The 16,889-nt window shown below is 47.1% G+C and overlaps 7 protein-coding genes across 8 annotated transcripts; 4 read left to right on the top strand and 3 right to left on the bottom strand.

The window, feature by feature from the left end:
• Positions 1–196: 196 nt before the first annotated feature.
• BDBG_07725 (transcription factor TFIIIB component) lies at positions 197–2,637 on the bottom strand. Its single transcript, XM_002621840.2, has 2 exons — positions 2,505–2,637; positions 197–2,447 (listed from the first exon to the last, which is right to left on the bottom strand). The coding sequence occupies exons 1-2, from the start codon at positions 2,530–2,532 to the stop codon at positions 682–684; spliced, it is 1,794 nt and encodes a 597-aa protein (XP_002621886.1). The 5' UTR covers positions 2,533–2,637; the 3' UTR covers positions 197–681.
• BDBG_07726 lies at positions 242–6,893 on the top strand. Of its 2 annotated transcripts, XM_031723224.1 has the most exons (8): positions 242–1,246; positions 1,590–2,457; positions 2,525–3,204; positions 3,326–3,469; positions 3,550–3,601; positions 3,672–4,219; positions 4,278–5,351; positions 5,428–6,817. In XM_031723224.1, exons 3-8 carry the CDS (start codon positions 3,013–3,015, stop codon positions 5,599–5,601), a joined length of 2,184 nt encoding a protein of 727 aa, XP_031580349.1. In that variant the 5' UTR covers positions 242–1,246; positions 1,590–2,457; positions 2,525–3,012; the 3' UTR covers positions 5,602–6,817. The 2 variants fall into 2 exon arrangements, with proteins under 2 accessions (XP_031580349.1, XP_002621887.1); XM_002621841.2 differs by having other exon boundaries at positions 242–2,457; positions 5,428–6,893.
• On the bottom strand, positions 6,546–8,185 carry BDBG_07727 (urease accessory protein UreF). Its single transcript, XM_002621842.2, has 2 exons — positions 7,960–8,185; positions 6,546–7,850 (listed from the first exon to the last, which is right to left on the bottom strand). The coding sequence occupies exons 1-2, from the start codon at positions 8,102–8,104 to the stop codon at positions 6,988–6,990; spliced, it is 1,008 nt and encodes a 335-aa protein (XP_002621888.1). The 5' UTR covers positions 8,105–8,185; the 3' UTR covers positions 6,546–6,987.
• BDBG_07728 (Atypical/ABC1/ABC1-A protein kinase) lies at positions 8,072–11,997 on the top strand. Its single transcript, XM_002621843.2, has 3 exons — positions 8,072–9,203; positions 9,263–9,542; positions 9,604–11,997. Exons 1-3 carry the CDS (start codon positions 8,379–8,381, stop codon positions 10,764–10,766), a joined length of 2,268 nt encoding a protein of 755 aa, XP_002621889.1. The 5' UTR covers positions 8,072–8,378; the 3' UTR covers positions 10,767–11,997.
• Positions 11,998–12,395: 398 nt separating this feature from the next.
• BDBG_07729 (uncharacterized protein) lies at positions 12,396–13,583 on the bottom strand. The gene is made up of 2 exons (XM_031723225.1): positions 13,120–13,583; positions 12,396–13,023 (listed from the first exon to the last, which is right to left on the bottom strand). The coding sequence occupies exons 1-2, from the start codon at positions 13,294–13,296 to the stop codon at positions 12,457–12,459; spliced, it is 744 nt and encodes a 247-aa protein (XP_031580350.1). The 5' UTR covers positions 13,297–13,583; the 3' UTR covers positions 12,396–12,456.
• Positions 13,584–13,716: 133 nt separating this feature from the next.
• BDBG_07730 (Snf1 kinase complex beta-subunit Gal83) lies at positions 13,717–16,276 on the top strand. Its single transcript, XM_002621845.2, has 3 exons — positions 13,717–14,830; positions 14,933–15,596; positions 15,722–16,276. The coding sequence occupies exons 1-3, from the start codon at positions 13,881–13,883 to the stop codon at positions 15,767–15,769; spliced, it is 1,662 nt and encodes a 553-aa protein (XP_002621891.1). The 5' UTR covers positions 13,717–13,880; the 3' UTR covers positions 15,770–16,276.
• Positions 16,277–16,353: 77 nt separating this feature from the next.
• BDBG_07731 (uncharacterized protein) lies at positions 16,354–16,886 on the top strand. The gene has a single exon (XM_031723226.1). It carries the CDS (start codon positions 16,456–16,458, stop codon positions 16,759–16,761), a length of 306 nt encoding a protein of 101 aa, XP_031580351.1. The 5' UTR covers positions 16,354–16,455; the 3' UTR covers positions 16,762–16,886.
• Positions 16,887–16,889: the final 3 nt, after the last annotated feature.

The following is a 16,889-nucleotide window of genomic DNA, read 5'->3' on the forward strand; positions in this document are numbered from 1 at the left end:
TCACTGAGATGTTGCTCAATAAATACTGCTCGTAGCGACATAATTATTATTAATAAGTTAGGCAGACATAGAACTAATTTTTTCGAGGCATAGTTGTCAACTTCTGGCAAAATCTTGGTTGAACCCACCCAGTCGTTTGGCGCTTAACACACCCAATAGGAGCATTGCGCGGTTCTAGGTAGCCGCCAATCTTCATCGGTAGCCTTCCTCGCCAACGTTGATCTTCAAATATTACGTTGAAGAAGCTTCTGTGTTTATATGAATGACTTCCCAAGTTAATTATTACTCCTAACACCAGGATACTTGTCATAAACGCCAAATTCCAAAAATTCCACTCTTCTAGTCTGAGCGGAAGAAAATCATTGTCGATGCATCATGTAACATCCACGGCAACGAAAAATCCAAGCAGTTGCTATTAAGATATTGCGGGTTGGTCTTATTACTCTTGGTGGATAGGGGCTGAGGGAACGCGGAAATAGGTGTGATATAGCTGATAAGTCCTGCAACGTCTTTCTGCCAACTGGGGAAAGGGAATTCAACACCCAATGCCGGATTCATTGCCTATTCTCTTCCAACCCAAATTAAGTTACTGGGTACAATACAAAGTCATCAACGTAACCATAAAATAACCTCGCTCGAGAAAACACCTCATATATTTATAAAGAGTACACAGAGTTAAAACTATGCAGAAACAGCAATATCATCAATCGTCCCCAAAATCTCCTCCGTCCCTCCGCCAAACTTCTGCGCACCGGCCGCCTTCTTCCTTCCCCTTGTGCCCCCACTACCATCCCCACCTTCAATACTCGGCAAGACATTCGAATTCGACGGCCCAGCCGGCGTCACCGTAGACGAGGACGATACCCCACTCGGATTTCGCAAAAGTTCCTCCTTCGCTTCCTTCTCTCTCGCATGCTCCGCTTCCATCCTCTTCCTCTCCTCATCCAGCTCCTTCTCAATAACCCGCGGGTCGTCGTAAACAGTATTTGTCATCTCAGAATACGTCGCGAGATCGACAGCTTCACGGGGTCCCAAAAGGGTTTCTTTAATTCGCTCCGGGCATCGACGTTCTTCGTTTGAAAATTTCAATTTAATCTGCCGCCGCGAGCGGCCGGGGAACATTTTGCTTATCATCATGAAATCGGTGCCGAACATGCGCAGGCCACGGTAGAAAAGATCAGTCATCTCTTCGTCCCAGGACTCAACTTTGGTGCGTTTGCCGAAGGAGGCAGCGTTTATGCGTTTTGTAAGTGGGTTTTCTTCGACTTCTTCCATATCGCCTTCGTTTCTGGCTGCGTTGGCGTGGCGGTCGATTTGGAGGGAAGCTGCGTCGACAACGATCTCTCCGTTTACAATCCTCATCTGTGGACCCCCGAGAGCGGCTGCTTCCGCTCGATCGAGGTCATCACCCACCATGTTTCTTTCGGCTGATCCAGCCTTCGATGTTTTATGTCCATTTCTGATCCGCTCCTCGCGCTCTTTCTGTTTCCTTGCAAGGTCCGTCAGGTCCATACTTTGTAATTCAATCTCCCGTTTTGATTTCTTCCCGGTGCGGAGATCTCTGCACAGATCTGACATTTTCACGACAGTTGGCGCAATCTCTATGGATTCTGCATTTTCCGGTGTTGGCTGGCGTTTCCTTCGAGCGCGGGGTTTCCTTTCTGTAGCGGCAGCGCCGATGCCATCTTCTATCTGTTCGGCTGATTGTCTCCGATCTGTAGAGCATTTGGCAACTTTCTTAGCGGAGCGTTTTGTTGCGGGCACGGCTTCACGTTGAGCCTGCTGCACCTGAGTGCTAGGTCCAGGATGTGAGGGTTCCTCTCGTGAAGTAGATATAGGTATTGTAACCGGTTGCACTATCTTGGTGCGTTTTGCTGGTCGATTGTCGACAGCGTGCTCTACACGCTGCCGCTTGGGACTTTCTGGAACATTTTGAGTTATTTGAGGAATCTGTCGTCGATCAAATTGTGGTTTCGCTGCTGTGGGTAAAGTAGTTTCTGATGAGGGTGCTCTAGGTATGGAGGCTGGGACGGGAGTTGCGGTAGGGTGTGGAGGTTGAGATGGAGGCTCCTGTACGGAGGGGATAGACGGTCTCCGCCTTGGAGCAGGAATTGGGATAGGTGTGGATTTGACTTTGTGTTGAGTGATCAATGGGAGGGGTGGGGACTGGGGTTGTGATGGTGTTGGCGGTTCTTGTTGTTGTGGTGGTGGTGACAGTGGTGGTGGCGGCGATTGAGATGATTCTTTAGAAGGTTGCGGGGTACTTTTGGCGGGGTCATTGGGAGGACTGGGGGCAGCAACTTCAGGCGTGATAGAGAACGGAGGAGGTTGAGGGGCTTTGGAGGTTATCTGTCTGTCTGTACTGGCTCTAGCAGACTGAGAGCCGGCTGAAGTGGCACCTACACGGCGAACGGGAGCCTTGGGCGCAAACTTCTTCCCGGACTTATCTACAGCACGGTTAGTACTGGATCTGCAGGCAAAACGGACATGTGGATCGCACTTACTGATTACAGAGCTTGAAAAGGATACCATGATGCAAGGTTAAATCATTAAGATTCTATATACCATAGTCAGGGAGTGTCGACCGTTGACATTGCATATACAGCCGTCTAGAATCGACGAGTACATGGGATGAAGTTGATAAGAGTTGCCGAACAGGAGACCAGAGATCCCGTGATGAGTCTAACTCAAAGAAGCTAAGTGGTGTAAAATGATCACGTGAGAGGCGCTAAGTTATCGCGCTAACCTGGATTTAGAAATGGCCCAAAATCGACTCTTGTCTTTCTTCTCGTTCTGTTTCTCCCTCATCATCATCTCCTTCAACAACTCTCATTCATGCACCTGTTCTCTCTCCCTCTGCCTCTCTCAGACTCCGCAATATACCTTCTCTCTCCCTATTATATTCCTTGAGTTCAGGTTTCCTGCCCATCGCTGCTACTGTCACGGGTGTTCGTTGTTGTCGTGGCTGTCAAGGCAGTGATCGCAAAATTGCTTGTGCCCCCTTATGCCCTGATGCCGGCCGTCGAAGCGTCAACGGTTCCCTTAGCCGAATCCGGCCTTGTCGTTAAAATGGAAGACCGGAAAAGACCTGCTGCTTACGATCCCAACGAATCTACCCCTCCCTTGAAGAAACAGGCAACCTCGCTGAACGGTGGTGCCAAGCCTCACCCAGACACAGATATGCCTTGGAAAGATGACCTAGAAGTGAGTATCTCACCTTCTCACCATTCTACCTTGCATCTGTAAAAATTTAATAACACTCCATCGCCTGTCTCTGTTTACCAATTGAAGATCAGCATGCTGACGAATTTTGCCGTGAAATCAGCGCTTTCAAAAAGACGCCATTTTGCGCCAGATGCAAGAATACAAACGCGAGAAGAGTTCGCTGGAAGCAAGATTAAAAGAATTAACCAAAGCAACTGAATATCACAACGATCACCTTCGTATAATTGATGCGTGGTTTAAGCAGGTGAAGTTTTTCCCATCAAACGGGCTGTGTCCCGTGACTGCCGGCCAGAAGAGTTCGCTAATATCATCTTCTATCTCCAGCTAATTGATGAGGTCAAAGTCATAGTCGATTCATCGGATAATGAAACCCAGGGTAAGTCTATGCGGGCAATTCAACTCTTGCTTGATGACCAATTTGGATCCGTTAACGCTCATTTCCTCAGATAAACAACCTTTCCCCAGCGCATTACTTTTCGCAGATCATGATAACTTTGAAAAGCACCTACAAGCGCGTTCCGATGATATTAAAGCAACTATTTCAAAGCTGTTCTCTCGTCCCGCAAATGTCTCCGCTGAAGTCACCCACCTTCAAGGTCAACTCGCCAAAAAACTTGCGGAGGAAAAGGTCGCAATTGCAGAGCTAGAAAAGAGCGTTACCGAAAAGCAACAATTGGAAGAGCGACTAGATGCCGCATCATTAAGGTACATGGTGGCTGAAAAGAAAATTGACCGTGCTCGAAGCCTGACTGTAGCGCGCCTGGAAAAGCAATATATTCTTGGAGCGCAAAGACCTGGCGGAGACAATTCGTCGGTCAAACGAGAAGATAGCTCTTCTTCCAACGGAGTTGGAGATTCATCTGATAGAGTTGCCGAACTAGAAGAGGGCCGTAATAGAGCTGTTGCCATATTAGAAAAGCAAAAGGAACAACTAGAAAAACTCGAAGCGGAGAACTCGAAGCTGTTAACACAGGTCACAGAACTCAATATGAAGGTGAGTTTATTCTCATCCATTTTGATCCTATTTTATATAATCTAACACAGCAAACCAGTTTTCAAAGTTATCCGATGAAGACTATGCCCATACCGACCTATTTAAGCAATTGAAGTCACAACACGAGGACGTCATCAAACGAATAAACCATTTAGAGGCGACCAATGTGCAGCTTCGTGAAGAAGCAGAGAAACTACAGGCCGAAAGAAATGCATATCGAATCCAAATCGAGAATGAATCCCAAGTTGCGGTGGGAGAGAAAGAAGCTCAGCTCGCCAAGACAGAGTCAGATCTAGCTCGAATTCGAAATGCTCGTGATGAACTTCTTGCAGATCAGCAAATGAGAAAGGCGGCCCAGGAACAAGAGAGAACCTCAATCTGCCAAACAAGGGAATTGCTCGATGCAAAGGAATCTCGGATCAGCGCTTTGGAATCTGAAATAGAGCGATTACAACTCCAGATCGAGGGAATCAAGGATAAAAGTTCTAGCATCGAAGACTTGCCTTTGGAAGACTTACGGGTCAAGTACCAAACACTGGAAAAACAATACGAAATGTTGAACACAGAGCTGGCCTCGATGCAAACGGCGTTCACAAAGACATCCAAACTAGCTTCTCAAAAGCTCGCAGATCTCAACCTTCTTGAGGAGAAGGTTCAACGCTTGACTGCAGAAAAATCAAAGGCGGACCAAAAGTACTTTGCGGCAATGAAGAGCAAAGAGGCCCGGGATGCCGAACTTCGATCTTTGCGAATCCAAAATATGAAAAGCTCGGATATAGTCTCTCAGCTCAAAGAAGCGGAAACGACGACTCGTTCTTTGGTGTCCAACGTGGAGAAGCAACTCACCGAGACCAAAGAAACGCTTACAAACACCATGTCCCAGTACTATGGTGCACGGCAACAACTCGCGGAAGCAGATATCGTTATCCAAGGATTAAATTCGCAGGTAACGGAACTGAAGAAGCAAATTGTTACCAAGGACTCTTCCCTCTCGTCAGCCACGAGTGCCTGCCGTAAAGCTGAGACAGAAGTCGAGGGACTTAAAGCTACATTGGCGGATACGAAGAAGAGCCTGGAATCATGGAGGAATAAGGGACTGGGCAATTCTTCATCAGAGTATGAAATGTTGAGAGTAAGTTTACACCCCTCCCCAATTCCATACAAGTTATGTCAGGTGTATGAACATCCTCCTAACTTTTGTTAAACAGTCTCTCGCGTTGTGTACTGTCTGCCGAAGAAATTTCAAAAATACCGTTATCAAAACATGCGGACATGTCTTCTGCAAGGAGTGTGTGGAAGAGCGGCTAACGTCTCGATCGAGGAAATGTCCCAATTGCAATAAATCGTTTGGAAGCAATGACTATATGCATATCACCCTTTAAGAGATTTTTTTTTTAATATATGGGTTTTATTTTACTTTTTGCATTTTCTTTGGTGAACCACGCACGCGCCTGCGCATTGCAATGCTGCGATTTTCCACACCAGAACTTTTTCCGTTTCCCCATTCATGTACTATAGCTTCTTCTTCACCTTCATATTCTTCTCTTTTCCTTTCTTTTCATAACACTGGCTGTTTTCTATTTATTTTCTTTTATTTTCTTTTTGCTTCTCCCATCTTATGCCAGTCATGTTTGACCTTGGTGTCTTTGGTTTCAAGGTAATTTCTTTTTTCTTTTATTCATTTCCTTTTGTTTGTTTGTTCTATTAATAACGGAACCAGTCCCTGTGACCTAAATTCTCCCCCATGTGTGTGTGTTGTGCCCTTTTTGGGAGTAAGGATATTAAACATGGATTACCAAGGCAAAGCAGAAAGGCGAAAAAAAAATTCGGCGTGGTAGCCTATCTTCTTCCATTTTGATTACATTGCAGTTGGAACAGGCCAATTTCCTTGTCTTTCCTTTCTTGGTTTTTTCCTTTCCTCTGCCCATTGCTGGCAAATGCTCACCATGCCTTCCTTCTTTTTCTCCTTTTTGAATTCTGAAAATATTTCCCACTCCCTCCCTTTTCTTCTCTTTCTTTCTTTCTTTCCTTTTTTCCCCCGAATTTCCTGTGTTTGTCCCGCATTGAGCAGGTGAGATGTGATATGACGTGTAACAATTTAAACCAGGACCTTATCTATCTTTCGCCCTCTTTTTGCCTCTCCTTCTGCCTATTTTTCGTTCTATTATCAACTAATCTACGGGTGTTGTGCCTGCATATTCGTTGATTACTTCAAGTTTGGGTTTGATACAGCTGGGAAAGGAGTCTACGGGCCTAGGTTGCTGCGGTTCTCATTCTACCTTTTGTTTCCTCCAAGCACTTCTAGCTGGATGAATGGCGCATCTAGATACTGGTTACCGACTACAATGGTTTAATGAACTTTGAAATACTCTTTTTCTTTTTGTTTTCTACAACTAGGCTTCCCATTTTCCAACAAACTCAATTGATTTGTATATAGTTCAGTTGTGTTAGGCTTTAGTTACAAGGTTAGAGTTGATCTTACGTCTTTATTGTCAGGATGAACATCATAACAATGATATTATACATTAGTTCTTAGTTGCAGAACCCCGCTTCTATGGTGGAGCAAATAAACAATGCAAGTTCTAATCATTTTCGCAATATATTACCAGAAAGGGATCCTAGCATATCAACAGGCTGGAAAAATTGCATGGCCCGAATCAATGATAAACACTAACATGTACCACTTCATCTCTCATTCATTCTTTCCACAACCCCCAACCTAGATTAGAAACCGCCTAGTTAGAGTATCCATATGGCAAACCACCGTATCATGAATTAAATATTCGACTGTAAAGCAGTTCATGCCTCCCCACCCACAAATCAACCGTTGGTACAACCTGGCCCGCCTCCTCAGGCCTCACAGTCCAGTGCATCTGTATTCGGCTCTCAATCATCTCCCGCAACCACCGACTGGCCAACACCGCCTGTGCCTGGTAGGGGCCCATCACGGACGAGCGCACGGCAGCGCTCAGCACTGCCTTTGCGTGATTGAGCATGTAGACGTACGCGGTGGAGGTTATGTCGATGCCCATGGCGGCGCAGACGACGGCCCAGAGAGGCGGGAGGTGGCCGTTTAGATGGTCAGTTGGATTGGAGGAGGGGATGGAGAAAGTAGCTTTCAGGGTGTTGGAGAATGCAGATAGGGCGGCTACGGCGGCTTGGGAGGGGGCGAGTGGGTGTGTGGGCGGGCGTGTAATGTTTGTACCGTTGGTGTTCGTGTTTTTGTTTGTGGATTTATTGTCGTGCGTGTGTGTATAAGCATCTTTAAACGCCCTCTCCCAGACCCCTAGCAATGCTAGGCCCTGTGCTACGCTTGCGCGGCGTGTTACGGTGCATGGGGTTGATGCGTCCAGGTCATTGTCTAGTGTTTCTAGTTGCTCGGGGTGTCTGTGAGCAGTCAAAACGTAGGGGAGGGTTGTGCTTGCGAGGGAAGCGAGGGAGAAAGACAGGAAGAGGTGAAAAGACGTTATTGGGTTCGTGTGAGGTTGCGATTGTGATTGAGACTGTGATTTTAGCAGTTTGTTATGTGCAAGGTAGGATTCTAGGCCGCTAGAGTAGGCAAAAGAACCAAGCGGGAGGGCGGAGTCGGATAGGAGCAGAAGGGCGTGGGGGATTGCCAGGGGACCAGGGCCTAAATTGGAGAGAAATACATTAGCTACGAGAGACTTGTTTCTTTTTAATCTAGGTTTTTCTTCTTATATATATAGAGAGTCATTGGAGTGTTTGTTACTTATAGCTACCTGGAGGGGTTAAACTTTTTGCGGGAGATGGAGCTCTATTAGCATAGCGAAGGCGCTGTTTCGCATCTTCCAGTTTGCGTTCGAGGTCATTTATCTCTTCCTGTATGCTTATCACATCGGATTCGCGCTCATTGGGACGTTGCATTGCTCGCTGGCCCCCCTGCGCAATTGTAGAGCATCGACGTAGGTGGAATTAGTTGTTCTTATGGTTAAATATCAAATCAGATCCTTTCAGGCACTTTATACTGCCATCTCACACCGCTATTTAATATTTCCGGGAAATCAACAACAAAAAAGGCTCTCGCGGTATGTATCCGCTCCATTGCGCTAATTTGGTTCGATATCGACATAGCTATTTAACGGCTAAAATGAACTCGTTACAGTAACCACACCTTTATTTCCTTTCAATACATATTGCTATGTCGGGGCGGCGTCTCCTCGACGCTCTCATCATCCTCAATGCCTCCCGAGGTGTCGCCGGTAGGCACGTTTCCCATCAAAGGCGGAAGTTAGATCTGTATCTTCGCACGTCTTCCTTGACCAGGGAGGCCAAATTACAACTTGATGATATTTCCCTTGGGCTCCGGGCGGCCTCAGAACTGGCGCGCAAGTTTGATGACTCCCCACAGCAGCAACCGGCTGAAACTGTTTCCACCGAGCGGAGTGGCGGCCGTGGGACTGAACATGAACAGAGTGACGTGGATGTTTCGACGGAGAAGAGAGCAAAAGATTTTGCCAGAAAAATAGATATAGACCAAGGGGTAGAGAGCACATCGGGGGAACAACTTTCGCGGGAGCAATTGAACCCACAAAACACAACGAAAAAATCTTCAGGGCACATATCAAGCGCTGTGCCAGAAGAGCCACAGCAATCCATTGAGTTGAAACGGTCACCTACGCTTGCCGAATCTACTGAAGATACAGTTCTTCGTGACTCAACGACGGCTACTTCCAGCGATGAGCTCTCTGAGGCTATCATGCAGCAGCTATTCCGAAGCCCAAGGGTGGCAAATAAGCTGACGAATGGCAGCAGATATGGTGTAAAACAACGTAATATAGAGCCTACTAAAATTGATAGATCGTCCGTCATAAATTCTTCACCACTATCCGATAGATTAAATACGCCGACAATTGAAACCGCCGTATCATCTAAATCGTCCGAGCTCTCCACATCCCCAGATGCAGAGAAAGAGGACATGAGGGCATTGGGAGCTGAGCTTGCGCATGATACCGCGACCTCTCAGGTAATTTAGGGCCATGATCTCTTTTACCATTTTCATATACTAACCCGCCGCCGCGGCAGGCGTCACAAGATGTACTTGGTCAATCGCCAACTCCTGCCTATCAGATGGTGGAATCCCGGGTTCCTTCAACCCGTTTAGGCAGACTGTGGGAATATGGAGGACTAGCCACCTCTATGGTCTTCGGTATCGCTGGGCAGAGCATTCGTCGCGCAACCGTTGGCGTTGACTCTAGCAGTGACTCTTTGATATTCAGCCCAGAGAATGTCGAGCGACTCGTGGCCAAACTGTCAAAAATGAGGGGTGCGGCCCTCAAGCTAGGGCAATTGCTGAGTTTTCAAGGTGAGCACTGCGCTTTAACCATGTAAATACAAACCGGATGAGTTCCTAATAGTGCTCCCAGATGCGAAAATGCTTCCGCCGGCTATTCACCAAGTCCTTCAACGGGTCCAAGACAAAGCAAATTATATGCCAGCAAAACAAAGGGACCGTGTTCTTGTAAACAATCTAGGCGAGAACTGGCGGAATTTATTTGAGTCCTTTGACGAGCTCCCCATGGCCGCTGCTTCCATAGGTCAGGTACATAGAGCAGTGCTAAAAGAGACGGGTAAACCAGTTGCCGTCAAAATTCAATATCCGGGGGTTGCAAACTCCATCGACTCTGACCTTAGTAATCTCTCCATTCTGTTAACCGCTTCACGCTTACTGCCCAAAGGGCTATTCCTCGACAAAACCATCGCCAATGCCCGCACTGAGCTAGCTTGGGAGTGCGATTACATACGAGAGGCCGAATGCGGCCAACGGTTCCTCTCGCTCCTCCAGGACGACACAGGAACATTTATGGTCCCGGCAATTATCCACTCTGCCTCCGGCAAGCAAGTCCTCACCATGGAATACCTAGAGGGCATCCCCGTTACCCGCGTCCAAAATTTCACCCAAGCCCAACGCGATTGGATAGGCACGCAAATCTTGCGGCTTTCCCTACGTGAAATCTGCGAATTTCGGTTCATGCAGACGGATCCCAATTGGACTAACTTCCTCTACAACTCGTCGACGAACAAACTCGAGCTTCTCGACTTTGGCGCCTCACGAGACTACCCTGCCTCTTTCATCTCCAGCTACCTCCGTATCCTCCAGGCTGCTTCCCGCAATGACCGTGAAACTTGCCGCGACCTCTCTATCAAACTGGGCTACCTGACTGGCTTCGAATCTCCTGCTATGGTCAACGCGCATATCACATCTATACTCACGCTGTCAGAACCCTTCATGGCCTCATCGCCCGACGTCTATGACTTTAGTGACCAGACCATCACGGACCGAGTGCGGGATATGATTCCGCTGATGCTCCGTGAGCGACTTGCGCCACCCCCAGAGGAAACGTATAGTCTGCATAGGAAGCTTAGTGGGGCTTTCTTACTGTGCGCTAGATTAGGGAGTCGGGTGCGGTGTAAGGAGTTGTTTGAGAATGCGCTAGAGAAGGTGGAATGGGTAGATGAGGATGAGATGTCCGTGGGCGAGGGTGAGGAGCTAGTTGATGGGTTGAGGAAGGTGACCATGGCTGGATGAGGTGTACTACTTTTGGTTTAGATTTGGATATACTGTACGATATTATTAGGAAGTGTCTTAGCCATATGTACCAATAGCAAGTTCCGTTTCCAAGCTTCATTTCCATTTCGATCAAGTGGCATGTTTTGGGCGATGTCTTTATTCTTCAAACCCTAACTAATAACCACAGGTCTCACCATATTCGGCAAGAAGGTGATGAGAAACCCATACCACAGCAGAAAAGCGACTGGGAACATGAGCCCATTCCCTCGCCCAACTCGAAGAAATACCGTCTCATGGCACCTTCGTCGTTTCTTTGACGCTCCATGTTTCCTTCCCAACATCGACCGTTCTGTCAATCAAACGAAGGTTGAGTTTTCGGATGCCTCCTTTCGACACAAACTCATCATATTCGCCCATCAGGGACCTCTATCCCAGGTGCTTATTTAGGCAGCATTGAAGTATAAACTTGCAACCATGCTGTCCGGTCTCACTGCAAACAGTTATCTGCAATACAAAGCAGATACCGATACTGTAACTTCATGGCTAGTAACAACGGCGACGGAACGCGTCTATACCCAAGAAATAAGAGCAGCCAATGTCTAAGGCTCGTGGGACAGAGGAAGAGGTAACACCTGAGGCTGGGGACAGATATGGCTCCTAAATTCCTCCTCGCTTTCTTCCAATCAAAGATTATCCCCTTCTGGCAGACTGTCTCGCGGCTGCTATTGATCCTCTTGTCGTTCCACGGAAATTTTGTGAAAACCCTTGATAGCGTTATTGCCACTCGATGCGAATTTGAAGGGGAATATTTTCTCGTGTCCCCAGCGACGAAGAATCCAACGCATTTGATGACGGGCAAATGTATTTCATTAGGGTGCTAGAACATGTGCGGGAATGTAAGGGGGCATTAGATAAAACTTTCAAATTTGAGTCTGTTTCTCTCATGACCAACACCGCGATTGATATCGCGAGGCAAGCCTGTGAAGATGCTGAACCGCTCATTAAGCACAAGAATTGGATTTGGATCTCAATCAATGAATGCGCGCCTACTCATTTATTATTTTTCTACTCGCAATATAATCCTCCAATCTCAATTCAATTTTACATGGTGACATTCCTCACTCAGATTTCTGCTTAATTGACCATCACACATTAAGCCCGTGGGTGTTCTTCTCCTACTTAACTAATCTAGTTACATAGATAGTATTATTGCCCGGATATAACGAACTTAGGCCATCAACACTGCTTACCTTTGGATTTAAATTCTTTCCCCGCAAGTATGATCCCATAATAAAACGGATATTTTATCTTCAATTTTCCAATTTCCGGTATTTCTTTTACCCAAGGTAAGCTCTGGCACGCGATCCGCAATATTCTTGATGAAGGACCCTCGGATACCTCCTTTTTCCTCGCACTGGCATAAATGGCAAACTTGAACTCCCCACGTTAATAATAAGTTAGCTCTTATTAAATGGACATGGACAGGGGTTCCGGAAGTTAAAGTCAAGCTGTTAGTCTAAAGGTGAGCTGACAGGGTGACAAGAGAGGGCAAGGAGATTTGATGACGATTTTTAAAGTATCCTATATGTCAGCATTGGTAGCGAATGGTATATAAATTCTTATGGAATTACATGCAACAGGAAGCCGTAGGCAAAAATAACAAGCAAATCAACATACGGATTCCAGCAATACTCATTCAGATAGTGGATTATATCCTCTCATCATCATCATCATCATCATCATCATCATCATCATCATCATCATCATCATCATCAACATCATCATCATAATCATAATCACAATCATCATCCTCATCCTCATCCATGTTACCCTCACCATCGTCATCCTCCTCCTCATCCTCCTCCAGAATCATCGTCACAAGCAGGTTCTCTTTATCCCTCTCCCCCTTATAAATCCACTCACTACCACTCCTATTCCCAATTTCCTTTTCATCTTCATCTTCACTTTCCCATTTGCCCAACCCCTTACCCACTCGCTCTGTCTTAAACGCGGGCAATCGCCACAAACCCCGCATTCCCGTCCGTTCCTCATCCCCCTTCTTATTTCTACGTCTGATTTTTTGGCTTGGGCTGGGTAGATAGCGGCTATTACTACTACCATCACCAACTATTTTATTCTTGCTGTCTGGGAATTCGTTGTCCTCGCTTCCAGGGCTGATATTAAGCAATTGATGCATATACCCAGACAAGAAATGCAAAGATATCCCCGCGGACACACCAAGGGCACCAGCGACGCTGAGGAAGATGTATAGCGACTAGGAGATTTTATCCTTGGTTAATTTGGATATTAAAACGTTTAAAAAGTCAAGGGGGGCGCACGGGGTTTTGCCAGATGGATGAGGAGGATTCACCTCGAATTTTAGCAAGAAGCGCAGGGGCAATAAGATACAGATATGGAATATATAGAGTACCACATGTACGCAGGGAGTAGCGAGTGCTTGTAGAACGGTCAGTAGGATGTTGGCGGTGATGGTGACGGGGTAGATGGCATAGAAGGCTGTGGTTGTGAGGACCGTTGCCCAGGACATTTTCTGTCCCCGTTATCTTTCTACTGTTTTCTTGGGAGATTAGTTGTATGCATGTAGTTTAACTACAGGCAAGTATTGCCAATCTGGCTGGCCTGGGATGGGATGTTTATTGCGGGGAGAGATGATCTAGCTCAGAACTAGAAGGAGAAGTTGGACGGGGATGGATGAATTGCTGAATCTACCGCGACACCTCCCGTGTGGTTGCACCGTAAGCGGTTTAATTTGGAATCTAACTTAAAGAGACAGGATGTGTGTGTAAAGTAATAATTAAATTATATTGATATTCGTAGTAGCTATGTATAAGTTGACAACACTATAATAACCAACTTATAGATGACTTGTTTATGACTAATCCAGCAGATGATCCGTGCACCAACCCTAAAACCCCTCCCCGATCTGGAAAATGTCCGAGCTGATAAGAGACGTCTGACTTCATCGCGGCTGGATCTGTACAACAACCTGTATCTACATGCATACATCAACACCGTGGGCAGACAATGCCCGAGACAGTTCGCTATCTGAGCCAACTTTGACCATCTGATTATATGCCAGATTGAAAAGGTGGGATACAACCCGCCCAACAAATGGGGAACACCCCATCCAAACCCCCCCAACCTGGCGGGGATTCCAACGCCAACACCAACTATCCAGCTACGGCGGGCAGCCAGCAAAATACATACAATGACAGGCGCGTAAATCGCCGCACCTCCATTCAGGCCCTCTCAGGCGCAACAGGCACCGGTACTAAATCTTCCGCCGCCGATCCGTCCGCCACTCGAGAAAGCGCGACTGGCCATCCCATCCCTCATCGCCAGCAGGGCCCTGTTCACCACTGGCTGCAGTCCCGTAACCTCAGTGACTCCTCACGATATGACCACCTCCAACAGCAGCAACCGCAACATAGAGATTCCCCAAGATACCAGCGAGAAACCAGCGATAAACGTGAACATCTCCCCACTCGTTACCAGGGGGAACCCTCCCCAGAACCTTCAAAGGCAGTCCGCGTCCCCTTCGCGCCCGACCGGGGTCCGGGTGCTGCCAACAATACAGGCGCCGGTACCAATGTAACCAGGCGCCACAATATTAGTGTGCATCGCGAGCAATACCGCCCCATAGAACCTTCAGGTCCAACGTCAAGTGCCTACTATGGTGCCTCCGCACATCTCTCGCGCCCCCCGCGGCTACCATTGCCCATTGGTGATGCGACGACGGCACCTGGCTCGCCGATAGTGGCGCCATCGTCGATGACTGGGCCGCATGCGATTGTACCTGTGCTGAGTGATAGGGCGGACTTGGAGTTATCGGGAAGTGGGGAGGGCGTGGATCGGGCTGGTCGGGCTGGGTTGGGGGATGAGGACGAGGAAGACGAGATGATTGATGAATTGGAGGTGGATGCGGGGATGGGCGTTGGGATTGGAGGGCTAGGTGTTAATAAGGCGGTGACGACGACGATTGAGTGGCGGGGCAGTGGAGAGAAGGTGTATGTTACGGGGACATTTGTGAATTGGGAGAGGAAGTTTCGATTGCATAAGAGGTTTGTTTTTTTATTTTTATTTTTATTCTTTTATTTTTAATTTTTAACTTTTTTTAATTTTTTTCCATATATATCATTATGATAGCTAACATATCTATACAGCGAAACGGAAGATGGTGTCAAAACAGCCACCCTCCAACTACGTCCTGGAACCCACCACCTAAAATTCATCGTCGACGGGATAATGAGCACATCTGACCAACTCCCCACCGCCGTTGACTTTACTAACCACCTGGTAAACTACATCGAAGTCATCCCAGAACCCGAAGAACTCTCGCGCCCCCGTCGCGAATCCGACCGCGATCGGCCTCCAAAATACTCCATCCCCCCAGGCCTCTATCCACCCCAGGTGCTCCCGGACACCCTCGAAGTCCACCCGGACCACGACTCAGACCGCGACTACACCTCCGACTCGACCGACACTTCCTCCCAACACCAACAACGACAACAGGAACGGCAGCCGCCCGAGGAAGAAATCCCACCCGGCGACTTCCGCACCATTATCCCGCCCTTCCTAACCGACATAGACGGCGAGGAAGAGGACGGGCCCCTCTACCAGCAGGCGGCAAATGTCATTGGTGACTCGCCAGTGCCCCCTATGCTGCCGATACTGCTTTCGCGGTCGATATTGAACATGACGACGCCGATGAAGGATGATAGTAGTGTGCTAAATATGCCGAATCATACGACATTGAATCATTTGGCGACGAGCAGTATTAAGAATGGGGTGTTGGCGACGAGTGTGTCAACGAGGTATAAGGCGAAGGTGAGGTTTTCCTTTCTCTTTTTTCTTTTTTCTTTTCTTTCCTTTTCTTTTCTTTTCTTTTTTTTTGGTTATATGATAATCATGGTTTGTATCTATTTTTGCTAACTAAGATACGTCTCGTCTAGTGCGTTACGACCATTGTGTATAAGCCGACTGGAGATATCACGGGGTGAAAGTAACCAAGGCTTGAAATGGAGATACTTAGGATGATGAATGATTGAATAGAAAAGGAAAGGAAAAATTTTAAAGGAAACATTGAGCCCAGAATTATTTAGTCAGAGAGAGGGGAACAAGAAAAAAAGAAAGGGAAAAAAAAAATACGAAAGGAAAGAGAAGGGCCCGATTGTTCCTTTCCCTAGTTTTCTCTTGAAAAATCTAATAATACATACGCAGCTGTGTAGATATATATACATACACGGAAAAGCTAGCTATCAGATAACGACAGACTAATGTAGAATCTCACGTCAAGCATACTAAATTCAGCAATAATGGAGCATAGAGTACAGACTCCTCGTCGTAGTTAGTACCAAAAGGGGGGGAAGGAGGAGAGAAATCCCCTCATCCCCTCTTCTCCAGATAGCCCGTGTTGGAAGAAGAACGGGTTAGCAGTAGTCAGTAACGTATATTAGCTGTGGCATAGTAAATAGTAGTATACGTAGAATGATGAGGGGGGCCCATGGTCCTTTTTTTTCTCTTCTCTTCTCTTCTTTCTTTTCTTTTCTTTTTTTTTTTTTTTTCCCTTTCTTTTTTTAACCCCAGTAACTACATTTACTGAAATAATCCTCATTTCACAAGCTTACATACCTTGTTAAATAATACCCTCAACAGGCCCGGGCGGGGGTGGTGTGAGATATGAGAAATGAAACATCCTAACCAGCTCCCTCTGCACACACTTCTCTGCACACCCGGGACTCGGGATGAAAGAAGACGACGACGACGAAGATCAAGTCCCTGCATGGGTGCAGAGTCCAGCCTGAGGAAGGGGGAGGAAGGGGAAGATTTCCTCCCGAGTGAGTGTGGATCGATAGTGGATATTATTGGTAGTGAGCACATAGAACAGACGCAGCGGACTCTGACAGAGGCCGCCGACTGGCCGCTATCCAGGCCTATCAATCGCATGGGCTTGGTTGGGCTGGGGGCCATTGTTGGTGCTAGCAATGGCTAGGGCGGTTACAGGGGCTTACTCGAAACGAAAAGAGGTTGAGATGAATGGTAACTTTTATGTAACGAAGGAGGATTTGGGATATTATAAGTTAGTGAGATATTATTGAAGGAGTAATTCAGTCATTGGCA

This window comes from Blastomyces gilchristii (assembly GCF_000003855.2).
Source record: "Blastomyces gilchristii SLH14081 genomic scaffold supercont1.20, whole genome shotgun sequence".
Classification (NCBI taxonomy): domain Eukaryota; kingdom Fungi; phylum Ascomycota; class Eurotiomycetes; order Onygenales; family Ajellomycetaceae; genus Blastomyces; species Blastomyces gilchristii.

Excerpts from the sequence above, each read along its gene's own strand:
- BDBG_07725 (XM_002621840.2), bottom strand. The coding sequence starts at position 2,532 with ATGGTATCCTTTTCAAGCTCTGTAATCA. Across the intron at positions 2,448-2,504 it reads CTTTTCAAGCTCTGTAATCA|ATAAGTCCGGGAAGAAGTTT; the intron begins GTAAGTGCGATC and ends ACCGTGCTGTAG.
- BDBG_07727 (XM_002621842.2), bottom strand. The coding sequence starts at position 8,104 with ATGCAACGTCCCAATGAGCGCGAATCCGATGTGATAAGCATACAGGAA. Across the intron at positions 7,851-7,959 it reads AAAAAGTTTAACCCCTCCAG|GCCCTGGTCCCCTGGCAATC; the intron begins GTAGCTATAAGT and ends TCTCCAATTTAG.
- BDBG_07729 (XM_031723225.1), bottom strand. The coding sequence starts at position 13,296 with ATGTCCTGGGCAACGGTCCTCACAACCACAGCCTTCTATGCCATCTAC. Across the intron at positions 13,024-13,119 it reads GCTTCTTGCTAAAATTCGAG|TCGCTATACATCTTCCTCAG; the intron begins GTGAATCCTCCT and ends AAAATCTCCTAG.
- BDBG_07728 (XM_002621843.2), top strand. The coding sequence starts at position 8,379 with ATGTCGGGGCGGCGTCTCCTCGACGCTCTCATCATCCTCAATGCCTCC. Across the intron at positions 9,204-9,262 it reads ATGATACCGCGACCTCTCAG|GCGTCACAAGATGTACTTGG; the intron begins GTAATTTAGGGC and ends CCGCCGCGGCAG. Across the intron at positions 9,543-9,603 it reads GCAATTGCTGAGTTTTCAAG|ATGCGAAAATGCTTCCGCCG; the intron begins GTGAGCACTGCG and ends TAGTGCTCCCAG.
- BDBG_07730 (XM_002621845.2), top strand. The coding sequence starts at position 13,881 with ATGGGGAACACCCCATCCAAACCCCCCCAACCTGGCGGGGATTCCAAC. Across the intron at positions 14,831-14,932 it reads AAGTTTCGATTGCATAAGAG|CGAAACGGAAGATGGTGTCA; the intron begins GTTTGTTTTTTT and ends ATATCTATACAG. Across the intron at positions 15,597-15,721 it reads CAACGAGGTATAAGGCGAAG|TGCGTTACGACCATTGTGTA; the intron begins GTGAGGTTTTCC and ends CGTCTCGTCTAG.
- BDBG_07726 (XM_002621841.2), top strand. The coding sequence starts at position 3,013 with ATGCCGGCCGTCGAAGCGTCAACGGTTCCCTTAGCCGAATCCGGCCTT. Across the intron at positions 3,470-3,549 it reads TTGATGCGTGGTTTAAGCAG|CTAATTGATGAGGTCAAAGT; the intron begins GTGAAGTTTTTC and ends TTCTATCTCCAG. Across the intron at positions 3,602-3,671 it reads ATCGGATAATGAAACCCAGG|ATAAACAACCTTTCCCCAGC; the intron begins GTAAGTCTATGC and ends TCATTTCCTCAG.
- BDBG_07731 (XM_031723226.1), top strand. The coding sequence starts at position 16,456 with ATGAAACATCCTAACCAGCTCCCTCTGCACACACTTCTCTGCACACCC.